The sequence below is a fragment of the Heterodontus francisci genome, chromosome 38 (assembly GCF_036365525.1).
Source record: "Heterodontus francisci isolate sHetFra1 chromosome 38, sHetFra1.hap1, whole genome shotgun sequence".
NCBI classification, from domain to species: Eukaryota; Metazoa; Chordata; class Chondrichthyes; order Heterodontiformes; family Heterodontidae; genus Heterodontus; species Heterodontus francisci.
The window spans coordinates 42,455,842-42,468,605 of record NC_090408.1 but is presented as its reverse complement, the minus strand read 5'-3'; the positions used below and the strand labels follow the sequence as shown (position 1 = coordinate 42,468,605).

General features: G+C 43.4%; 1 protein-coding gene across 1 annotated transcript; it reads right to left on the bottom strand.

The window, feature by feature from the left end:
- Positions 1–4,700: 4,700 nt before the first annotated feature.
- Positions 4,701–7,203, bottom strand: LOC137352633 (uncharacterized). The gene is made up of 3 exons (XM_068018365.1): positions 7,189–7,203; positions 6,384–6,467; positions 4,701–5,657 (listed from the first exon to the last, which is right to left on the bottom strand). Exons 1-3 carry the CDS (start codon positions 7,201–7,203, stop codon positions 4,701–4,703), a joined length of 1,056 nt encoding a protein of 351 aa, XP_067874466.1.
- Positions 7,204–12,764: the final 5,561 nt, after the last annotated feature.

Below are 12,764 nucleotides of genomic sequence, written 5' to 3'. Positions count from 1 at the left end.
TTCTAAATATTGACACTGTCCTGGGGATCCTTCTAAATATTGACAGTCCAGGGGATCCCTCTAAATATTGACACTGTCCTGGGGATCCCTCTAAATATTGCCAGTCCTGGGGATCCTTCTAAATATTGACACTGTCCTGGGGATCCTTCTAAATATTGACCCAATCCTGGGGATCCTTCTAAATATTGACAGTCCAGGAAATCCCTCTAAATGTTGACACTGTCCTGGGGATCCCTCTAAATATTGACAGTCCAGGGGATCCTTCCAAGTATTGACACAGTCCAGGGGATCCCTCTAAATATTGACAGTCCTGGGGATCCCTCTAAATATTGACAGTCTACGGGGTCCTTCTAAATATTGACAGTCCTAGGGATCCTTCTAAATATTGACAGTCCAGGAAATCCCTCTAAATCTTGATACAGTCCAGGGGATCCTTCCAAGTATTGACACAGTCCAGGGGATCCCTCTAAATATTGACACAGTCCGGGGGATCCTTCTAAATATTGACACAATCCAGGGGATCCCTCTAAATATTGACACAGTCCGGGGGATCCTTCTAAATATTGACACAATCCAGGGGATCCCTCTAAATATTGACACTGTCCTGGGGATCCTTCTAAATATAGACATTCCAGGGGATCCCTCTAAATATTGACACTGTCCTGGGGATCCTTCTAAATATTGACACTGTCCTGGGGATCCTTCTAAATATTGACAGAGTCCTGGGGATCCTTCTAAATACTGATACAGTCCAGGGGATCCCTCTAAATATTGACACAGTCCAGGGGATCCTTCTAAATATTGACACAATCCAGGGGATCCCTCTAAATATTGACACTGTCCTGGGGATCCTTCTAAATAGTGACATTCCAGGGGATCCCTCTAAATATTGACACTGTCCTGGAGATCCTTCTAAATATTGACAGAGTCCTGGGGATCCTTCTAAATACTGATACAGTCCAGGGGATCCCTCTCAATATTGACACTGTCCTAGGGATCCTTCTAAATACTGATACAGTCCAGGGGATCCCTCTAAATATTGACACTGTCCTGGGGATCCTTCTAAATATTGACAGAGTCCTGGGGATCCTTCTAAATATTGACACTGTCCTGGGTATCCCTCTAAATATTGACAGTCCTGGGGATCCTTCTAAATATTGACCCAATCCTGGGCATCTTTCTAAATATTGACACTGTCCTGGGGATCCTTCTAAATATTGACAGAGTCCTGGGGATCCTTCTAAATATTGACACTCTCCTGTGGATCCCTCTAAATATTGACACTTTCCTGGGGATCCTTCTAAATATTGACACTGTCCTAGGGATCCTTCTAAATACTGATGCAGTCCAGGGGATCCCTCTAAATATTGACACTTTCCTGGGGATCCTTCTAAATATTGACACTGTCCTAGGGATCCTTCTAAATACTGATACAGTCCAGGGGATCCCTCTAAATATTGACACTGTCCTGGGGATCCTTCTAAATATTGACACTCTCCTGTGGATCCCTCTAAATATTGACACTTTCCTGGGGATCCTTCTAAATATTGACACTGTCCTAGGGATCCTTCTAAATACTGATGCAGTCCAGGGGATCCCTCTAAATATTGACACTGTCCTGGGGATCCCTCTAAATATTGACACTGTCCTGGGGATCCTTCTAAATATTGACACTGTCCTAGGGATCCTTCTAAATATTGACACTGTCCTGGGGATCCTTCTAAATATTGACAGTCCTGGGGATCCTTATAAATATTGACACTGTCCTGGGGATCCCTCTAAATATTGACACAGTCCAGGGGATCCCTCTAAATATTGACACTGTCCAGGGGATCCCTCTAAATATTGACACTTTCCTGGGGATCCTTCTAAATATTGACACTGTCCTAGGGATCCTTCTAAATATTGACACTTTCCTGGGGATCCTTCTAAATATTTACACTGTCCTGGGGATCCTTCTAAATATTGACAGTCCTGGGGATCCTTATAAATATTGACACTGTCCTGGGGATCCTTCTAAATATTGACAGTCCTGGGGATCCTTATAAATATTGACACTGTCCTGGGGATCCTTCTAAATATTGACACTGTACTAGGGATCCTTCTAAATATTGACACTGTCCTGGGGATCCTTCTAAATATTGACACTGTCCGAGGGATCCTTCTAAATATTGACAGTCCTGGGGATCCTTCTCAATATTGACAGTCCTGGGGATCCTTCTAAATATTGACAGTCCTGGGGATCCTTCTAAATATTGACCCAATCCTGGGGATCCTTCTAAATATTAACACTGTCCTGGGGATCCTTCTAAATATTGACAGTCCTGGGGATCCTTCTAAATGTTGACCCAATCCTGGGGATCCTTCTAAATATTGACACTGTCCTGGGGATCCTTCTAAATATTGACACTGTCCTAGGGATCCTTCCAAATATTGATACAATCCAGGGGATCCCTCTAAATATTGACACTGTCCTGGGGATCCTTCTAAATATTGACAGAGTCCTGGGGATCCTTCTAAATATTGACACTGTCCTGGGGATTCTTCTAAATATTGACAGAGTCCTGGGGATCCTTCTAAATATTGACACTGTCCTGGGTATCCTTCTAAATATTGACACTGTCCTGTGGATCCCTCTAAATATTGACACTGTCCTAGGGATCCTTCCAAATACTGATACAATCCAGGGGATCCCTCTAAATATTGACACTGTCCTGGGGATCCTTCTAAATATTGACAGAGTCCTGGGGATCCTTCTAAATATTGACTCTGTCCTGGGGATCCTTCTAAATATTGACAGAGTCCTGGGGATCCTTCTAAATATTGACACTGTTCTGGGGATCCTTCTAAATATTGACAGTCCAGGGGATCCCTCTAAATATTGACACTGTCCTGGGGATCATTCTAAATATTGACACTGTCCTGGGGATCCTTCTAAATATTGACACAGTCTAGAGGATCCCTCTAAGTATTGACACTGTCCAGGGGATCCATCTAAATATTGACACTGTCCAGGGGATCCTTCTAAATATTGACACTGTCCTGGGGATCCTTCTAAATATTGACACTGTCCAGGGGATCCCTCTAAATATTGACACTGTCCTGGGGATCCTTCTAAATATTGACACAGTCTAGGGGATCCCTCTAAGTATTGACACTGTCCAGGGGATTACTCTAAATATTGACACTGTCCTGGGGATCCTGCTAAATATTGACTCAGTCTAGGGGATCCCTTTTAGTATTGACACTGTCCAGGGGATCCCTCTAAATATTGACAGTGTCCTGGAGATCCTTCTAAATATTGACACAGTCCAGGGGATCCTTCTAAATATTGACAGTGTCCTGGGGATCCTTCTAAATATTGACACAGTCTAGAGGATCCCTCTAAGTATTGACACTGTCCAGGGGATCCCTCTAAATATTGACAGTGTCCTGGAGATCCTTCTAAATATTGACACAGTCCAGGGGATCCTTCTAAATATTGACAGTGTCCTGGGGATCCTTCTAAATATTGACACAGTCCAGGGGATCCCTCTAAATATTGACAGTCCAGGGGATCCCTCTAAATATTGACACTGTCCTGGGGATCCCTCTAAATATTGACAGTCCTGGGGATCCTTCTAAATATTGACCCAATCCTGGGGATCCTTCTAAATATTGACACTGTCCTGGGGATCCTTCTAAATATTGACGGAGTCCTGGGGATCCCTCTAAATATTGACACTGTCCTGGGGATCCTTCTAAATATTGACACTGTCCTGGGGATCCTTCTAAATATTGACACAGTCCTGGGGATCGTTCTAAATATAGACACAGTCCTGGGGATCCCTCTAAATATTGACACTGTCCTGGGGATCCTTCTAAATATTTACACAGTCCTGGGGATCCCTCTAAATATTGACACTGTCCTGGGGATACTTCTAAATATTGACACAGTCCTGGGGATCGTTCTAAATATAGACACAGTCCTGGGGATCCCTCTAAATATTGACACTGTCCTGGGGATCCTTCTAAATATTTACACAGTCCTGGGGATCCCTCTAAATATTGACACTGTCCTGGGGATCCTTCTAAATATTGACACTGTCCTGGGGATCATTCTAAATATTGACACAGTCCTGGGAATCCCTCTAAATATTGACACTGTCCTGGGGATCCTTCTAAATATTGACACAGTCCTGGGGATCCTTCTAAATATTGATGGATTCCTGGGGATCCTTCTAAATATTGACACAGTCCAGGGGATCCCTCTAAATATTGACACTGTCCTGGGGATCCTTCTAAATATTGACACTGTCCTGGGGATCCTTCTAAATATTTACACAGTCCTGGGGATCCCTCTAAATATTGACACTGTCCTGGGGATACTTCTAAATATTGACACTGTCCTGGGGATCCTTCTAAATTTTTACGGAGTCCTGGGGATCCCTCTGAATATTGACACTGTCCTGGGGATCCTTCTAAATATTGACACTGTCCTGGGGATCCTTCTAAATATTGACACTGTCCTGGGAATCCCTCTAAATATTGACACTGTCCTGGGGATCCTTCTAAATATTTACCCAGTCCTGGGGATCCCTCTAAATATTGACACATTCCTGGGGATCCCTCTCAATATTGACCCAGTCCTGGGGAACCTTCTCAATATTGTCCAGGTCCTGGGGATCCCTCTAAATCCCCACCCAGTCCTGGGGATCCTTCTAAATATTGACCCAGTCCTGGTGATCCTTCTCAATATATTCCCTGTCCTGGGGATCCCTCTCAATATTGACCCAGTCCTGGGGATCCCTCTCAATATTGACCCAGTCCTGGGGATCCTTCTCAATATTGTCCCCGTCCTGGGGATCCTTCTCAATATTGACCCTGTCCTGGGGATCCCTCTCAATATTGACCCCGTCCTGGGGATCCCTCTCAATATTGACCCTGTCCTGGGGATCCATCTCAATATTCACCCAGTCCTGGGGATCCTTCTCAATATTGACCCTGTGCTGGGGATCCGTCTCAATATTGACCCAGTCCTGGGGATCCCTCTCAATATTGACCCAGTCCTGGGGATCCTTCTCAATATTGACCCTGTGCTGGGGATCCGTCTCAATATTGATCCAGTCCTGGGGATCCCTCTCAATATTGTCCCAGTCCTGGGGATCCCTCTCAATATTGTCCCAGTCCTGGGGATCCCTCTCAATATTGACCCAGTACTGGGGATCCCTCTTAATATTGTCCCAGTCCTGGGGATCCCTCTCAATATTGTCCCAGTCCTGGGGATCCCTCTCAATATTGACCCAGTACTGGGGATCCCTCTTAATATTGTCCCAGTCCTGGGGATCCCTCTCAATATTGTCCCAGTCCTGGGGATCCCTCTCAATATTGACCCAGTACTGGGGATCCCTCTTAATATTGTCCCAGTCCTGGGGATCCCTCTCAATATTGTCCCAGTCCTGGGGATCCCTCTCAATATTGTCCCACTCCTGGGGATCCTTCTCAATATTGTCCCAGTCCTGGGGATCCCTCTCAATATTGTCCCAGTCCTGGGGATCCCTCTCAATATTGTCCCAGTCCTGGGGATCCCTCTCAATTTTGACCCAGTCCTGGGGATCCCTCTTAATATTGACACACTCCTGCGGTATTTTCTGCAAGATATTACCACCCACAATTATCTGCCAAAAACGTTATGTTCTATTAAATCAATAATGCCATCCAAATACAGACTGTGCAAGGACTGAAAGAACCATTGTCCTCAGGAACCTTTGCCCTCCCTTCTGACCCTCTTCTTTCCCATGGATCACAATTTAAAAATGAGTTTGTTGAACCTTTAATCCAAGTCTATAAATGGAACATTAGCCTCCCCCCATTTCTGTTTTAATAGTGTAGTTCTGAAGCAGCCAGATCTCCTGAAGCAGCTAAACAAGGAATGATTGGGAGGGAGGTTTTTGGAATATTTTCATATCACTTTTCACATCAATAGCTCTGTGCTAATAGGGCCCTTTCACCTTATAAGATCTCTGCACTCCTCCAATTCTGGTGTCTCGCACATCCCCCAATTTTAATCATTACAGCATTGGCGGCTGAGCCTTCAGCAGTCTAGATTGCCCTCCCTAAACCTCTCTGCCTCTCCGCCTCTCTCTCCTCCTTTAAGATGCTCCTTAAAACGTACCTCTTTGACCAAGCTTTTCAGCCACCTGTTCCAATATGGACTCTCAGTTGGACAAGCAGCAACACGTCTGCTGAGGGCCAGAGATTGGTGAGAGCTGGACTCGGATGTGGTGTTACAAGTAGGTCTGGCCTAGCAATGAGGTGCTGAGGACCGGGTGGTGAAGGAGAGAATGGGAATCTAATTTTTACACACTTATAAGGTTTTATTTACAGAGATACACATTACAAACATGCATGTCCAAACCCAAACACCACTGTTTCAGTCTGCTGCTATATAAAGGAGCACAAGTGAATCCCCAGATAATGCCCATTACCTGAATACAATTAAACACTCAATTAATATACAATTAACAGCAGAACTTATGTGTCTGCTCAGGTAGGTAATATCTTCACTCAGTGAATGAGGGTGTTGTATAAATGGAAGATGCTAGGAAACTCAGAATCTGGAGATTGTGAGATTGGAAAGGATAGGGTAGGTCCTGAAACCCCTTGAGAAGCATGGTGGGGTGGAGATGTCCTTCGGATAAGGCGTTAAGCTGACAGCCCAAATACATAATATTTGATTAGCATTTATAGAACAGAAACAGGCCATTCGGCCCAACAGTTCCATGCCGGTGTTTATGCTCCATATGAGCCTCCTCCCACCCTTTTTCATCTCACCCTATCAGCATCCTATTCCTTTCCCCCTCAAGTATTTATCCAGCTTCCCCTTAAATGTATCTCTGCTATTTGCCTCAACTAATCCACATGGTAGCGAGTTCTACATTCTCACCACTCCTAGGTCAAGAAGTTTCACCTGAATTACCTGTTGGATTTATTAGTTACTGCCTTATATTTATGACCCCCAATTCGAGTTACTCGCACATGTGGAAACATCTTCTCTATGTCTACCCTATCAAACACTTACATAATCTTAAAGACCTTCATCTATCTCTTCCAGAAACACAGGAGTTCATTTTTCTCAGGCGTTGTTTGTGGGATGATGCTGTGCTCAAACAGCCGTTGCACTGGATTACATAAAGACAGTCACTGCACTTGAGAGTAAGCCATCGTCTGTCAATCACTGAGATATTTTTGAGCTGGGATAAAGCTCTGTATTAAATGGAAGTCTTTTTTTCTGATAGGTGCACGTGTTGAAGGGCTGTGAGTACAGGTTTATGTAAGCTCATTATTTATGGACGCATCATGTTCAACAGAAGCTGCGACAATGGCTTCACTGCAGAGAACATTAATTTCTCTTGTGTAGCTCAGGTTTGCTGGAGATAATTTAATTTGTAAACCATTAGAATCAATTTCTCTCTCAATTGAGGCACCACAATTCACAATTGAAATGCGGAGCATTCATTAATAAAAATTCTCTTTGTAAACTAAGGTATAACCCTAATAAACCAGAACACTATTTACTTATGTTCTAATTTTGATTTTAGAGACCAAATTGTATTTTTTTAATTACTGTCATTTTTTGAACATGATTGGTTTCCCGAGTAGAATGTGCCTATTTGTTCAAAAAAACCTAGGTCTGTTGTTTTCCACCTTCCAAGCAACACACAAAACTTCTTCAACCTTCCACTGTCTTAATAGATTTCCCGTATTAATGGACATGATTCCTTCAAAGTGGAAAGCTCTCTGAGTATAGCTGGAAAAGAAATAGTGACTTGTGCCTCATGCTTTGTCTATCATTGAACTGGATCTCAGTCAGGGGGGTCTACTGTCACAAGCTCACACAATGGGAAAACACCAGAAAAACCCAGCCCATCCTCAGAAACTCTCTGTCCTCTTACTAGTGTCTCTCATTCACGCCACTGTGCTGTCTTTCATACCAGAGCATTGTTTCAGCTGGGCTGCTGGTGGGATGGAGTCCACCTCAATTATTTTGCTGATTGCTGTAACATAGAGCCATGATTCTCACTTTTATATCTGGCTATCAAGCTTTCTCCAGTGACTGTGCAAAGTCTGTACTGACTCTGACACACTCCTAAGCACTTGAATCCACATTCCTACACACAACCTTTCACACACTCCTATACACTTTTTCACATTCCTACAAACTCCTACAAACACTCCTACATACGCACTTACACACACTCTTCCACACACTCACTCACACACACTATTATATACACTCACACTTTGTCACACTCTCTGTCAGACTCTCTCTCACACGCTTTGACACACACACAGATGGAACAGGCTTGATATACTGTGTAGCATTTCCTCACCCGAGACCTGCTCATGTTCCTTAGTCACAGATTTCAACTGCCCTTTTGATGAACTCTCAGCTTCCCAACTGATGATGAATCAACTCTCCGTTTCAGTTAGATCTTAGAAAAAGGTAGCGAGAGAGAATCTGAAGATATGGACGTGACCTCTCACCTCTAGGACATGACCTCAAGTCCACTCTGAACTATTAGGCAGGAGGTCTCTGCTCTTTGACTGCTGTTAGTGCCCTACCTGAGGGAATGAAGCCACAGCATAAAGCTAGAGTTGCCAACCATTTATGGGCGGCACAGTGGTTAGCACTGCAACCTCACAGCTCTAGCGACCTGGGTTTGGTTCTGGGTACTGCCTGTGTGGAGTTTGCAAGTTCTCCCTGTGACTGTGTGGGTTTCCTTTGGGTGCTCTGGTTTCCTCCCACGTGCCAAAGACTTGTAGGTTGATATGTAAATTGGTCATTGTAAAAAAAATTGCTTCTAGTGTAGTAGGAGGAAGGTGGGGATGTAAGAGGGGCAAAATGGGATTGATGTAGGATTAGTATAAGTTGATGGTTGGCACAGACTCAGTGGTTGAAGGGCCTGTTTCAGTGCTTAGCTCTCTAAGACCCTCCAGGAATTGAAGATTAATCCTGGGACACTGATGTGAGCAAAAACCCAGGAGAAAAATCAGAGAGACAGTAAATAAATTAAGCATTTTTTTCATTTTCTTTGAATACGTTTGTTAGTTATAAATATATTGCCTCTAAGGGGTAAAGGTTAACAGTTAAGAATCATCCAATCAGGTGCTGGAGATTCTGTTCCCTTTCCAATTGGCTGTGGGAAGACAGGATGCTACAATGATGGATGTACTGGGTGACCAGTGGCAGGAGGGTGAGGTGGGGCTGTTGGAGTTGCGAGGTCATGTGATGAAACCTCCAGGAATATATCCAACCAGAGTTGGCAACCCAGCATAATGCTGCCCTGATGTGTGAGATGGAGAAATGTGAAGTTGGTGCAGTTGGACATGACTCTTTGGGTGGGGTGAGATTAGGGTTTGAGGTTGGGGTTGGGGAACTCTAGGCCGGGACTTCATTTTCTATCTAAATGGGTGTACCTGACCTAAGAATATTTCAGTCCAGAAATAGAAAGTGTTCCATTCTCTCACAAATATCACTCACACACAAAAAGTGCTTATTTCAAGCCCACCTCACACCCAACGCTCATTATATTGTGCTCGTCTCCGTGACAGAATGAATAGTCTCCTGTCATTAATTGCATAATAAAATCTATTCATTACCTATTATATTAATGAAAAGAACTGTTACCATGGAGACCCTGAAAACTGCACAACCTCCATTGTTCAAACTGTAATTGAATTTCACGTTTTTGGTAATTTGGATGCGGTAGGGAATATGGGATTAATGTAGGATTTAGTATAAATGGGTGGTTGATGATCGGCACAGACTCGGTGGGCCGAAGGGCCTGTTTCAGTGCTGTATCTCTCTATGACTGTATGACTCTAAGGACTATCTCTTGGCCAGGGAGTCATGTAAAACATCAAGAGATGGGATTATGATGGTGGCAGAAAAAACATTAAAAACTGTAATAGGATGGTGGGTGGCACAGAAGGAGATGAACATCAACATGCTGCTTCTCAGCGAAGATTTTCTTAGAGGTTGGCTCGGGGAGCTGTTAAATGACACATTACACTAACAGTTTGGTCTTTTACCTCTTGCACCCTGGCCCATGATCGTTTATTTAGTTCACTCAATAGAAAAAGATTCCAATGAAGAAGAACCAAAAAAAAATTAACTAGTCACGTTTCCCATTGGCCAATCTTGCTCCAATGAACTTTGCCCTTTAACCCCAGTTTAATCTACACATTTTAAAATGCATTAATTCTCAGGATGCGGGCACCACTGGCAGGGTCAGCATTCATTTGGCCCTCCCTAGTTGTCCTGGGATATAATTGAGTGGCTTGCTGGGCTATTTCAGAGGCCACTTATGAGTCAACCACATTGGTGAGGGACTGAAGTCACATATTGGTCCAAACCGGGTAAGGACGGCAGGTTTCCTCCCTAAGGGACATGAATGAACCAGTTGAGTTTTAATGACAATCCAACAGCTTCACTGTCACTTTACTGAAAGCAGCTTTTTATTCCCAGAACTTTAAACTGAATTCAAATTCTCAAATTGTCATTGTGGGATTTAAACTCAAGTTTACCACTATTAATCTAGGCTTCTGGATTACTAGTTCCAGTCACATAACCAGTACACCGCTTGATCCCCTGGGAGATTGACTATCTGAAGGGAGAGGAAGAGGAGAAAAGAGGCTAAAGTTCAGAAAGCAAAATGGCCAAAAACACAACAGTTAGCAATTAATCTAACAAGCCAGTGAATCTGTCTCTCTTTTTATTGATGTCCAAGTGTTGCAGTATCTGCCTCACTCCATCTAAACCAGGAGTAAGATTCTGTATAGGAGGAAAAAATCAATTCAGCTGTAATGAAATAACTATTGACACAGAACCTGCACCTTGTGCTCTGTTTAATATTTCAGCAATCGTTTAAACTGAAGCTCACTGTGACAAGAAATCTATGTAGCTTTCTCACAAAGCTTTGACACATGAAACTCTTTCTTACTTCATTCAGATTGAGTGCAAAGATTAGTACAAAATGCGAAAAGAGAAATATAAAAATGGACAGAAGCAAAAGTGTCAGGGTATCTGAGTTGATCAGAATAGTAGGATTGCAATTTTGATTTATGGTCTGCCCTGAGTTTCCAAACGTTGCCAAGGGAGGGAGAAATCCTCCAATTTATGCTGCAGTTGACGTAGAATCTTACAGCACAGGAAGAGGCCATTTGGCCCATCGAGCCCATGCTGCCTCTTTGAAAGAGCTATCCAGTTAGTCCCACCCCTTTGCTCTTTCACAATATCCCTGTTAATATCTCCCCTTCAAGTATTTCTCCAATTCCCATTTTGAAAGTTATTGAACCTGCTTCCACCGCCCTTTCAGACAGTGCATCCAGACCACAACAACTCACTGCGTAAAGAAATTTCTCCTCACCTCCCCCCTCGGTTCTTTTGCCAACCAACTTCAATCTGTGTCCTCTGGTTAATGACACTTCTACCACTGGACTGGTTTCTCTTTATTTACTCTTATTTTTATTTTATTTAGAGATACAGCACTGAAACAGGCCCTTCGGCCCACCGAGTCTGTGCCGACCATCAACCACCCATTTATACTAATCCTACACTAATCCCATATTCCTACCACATCCCCTTCTGTCCCTATATTCTCCTACCACCTGCCTATACTAGGTGCAATTTTATAATGGCCAATTTACCTATCAACCTGCAAGTCTTTTGGTGGTGGGAGGAAACCGGAGCACCCAGAGGAAACCCACGCAGACACAGGGAGAACTTGCAAACTCCACACAGGCAGTACCCAATATCACCCCTTTTTTTTATTATTGTTTTTCTATCCCCATGGTGTTAAAAATGGAGTTAAGACAAAGTGTGGTGTTCAGCTGAGGTTAGAGGATGACGGTAGATTGGCCCTGGGCAAGTAGATGTGAGTCAGTGCCCATTTTAAAGTTACGCAGTTTAGTATTTCCATCATAAATTCCTATGTCTACATTTGTAATGGAATTTGTCTACATAAACTGGTCAAGCTGGAATTACACCCTCCCGGCAGTGGTGGTGCTGCAGTGTCCCCCACTGGCAGGAGGGTGTAATTACAGCGTGACAAGTTTACGTAGACAAATTCCATTATAAATATGGACTTAGGAATTTCAACAGAAAAGATGACAGGTGTAAGATTTTTAATATATTATAGATTTTCCCCCCAAACAAACAAATTTCTCTGCAGCACCTGTGGAAGAGCCTGTCACTCCAGAATTGGCCTGTATAGCCACTCCAGGCGCTGCTTCACAAACCACTGACCACCTCCAGGCGCGTATCCATTGTCTCTCGAGATAAGGAGGCCCAAAAAGAAGGAATTTCAACAGAAAAGATGACAGGTGTAAGATTTTTAATATATTATAGATTTTCCAGATTAACTCTGGATCTAAACTTATAATTTTTGTGGTTAAAATTTTTATAATTTTTCCTCTCTCGGCATCTGGAGTTAGAATCATTTAAATCATCTTCATACAGTGCTCAACAATGTGCTTCAATTCCAGCATCAAGCAGCAATCTCACTGCTCTAGGAGAATTTCTTTCTCATTCCACACCAGACACATTGCTGATACTTCCTACTGGTCACAGGCCAGTAGGAACTGGTTTGGAAGCTACTCCAATTCATTCTGCTCCAGACTTTCACAGGCAGCAGAGCAAAGAGACATCAGCACAGATTGATCCCAGATCCTGGATTCCAGATGTAAATCAATGACCTGGCCGATCAGCTCCCCTTCACCAA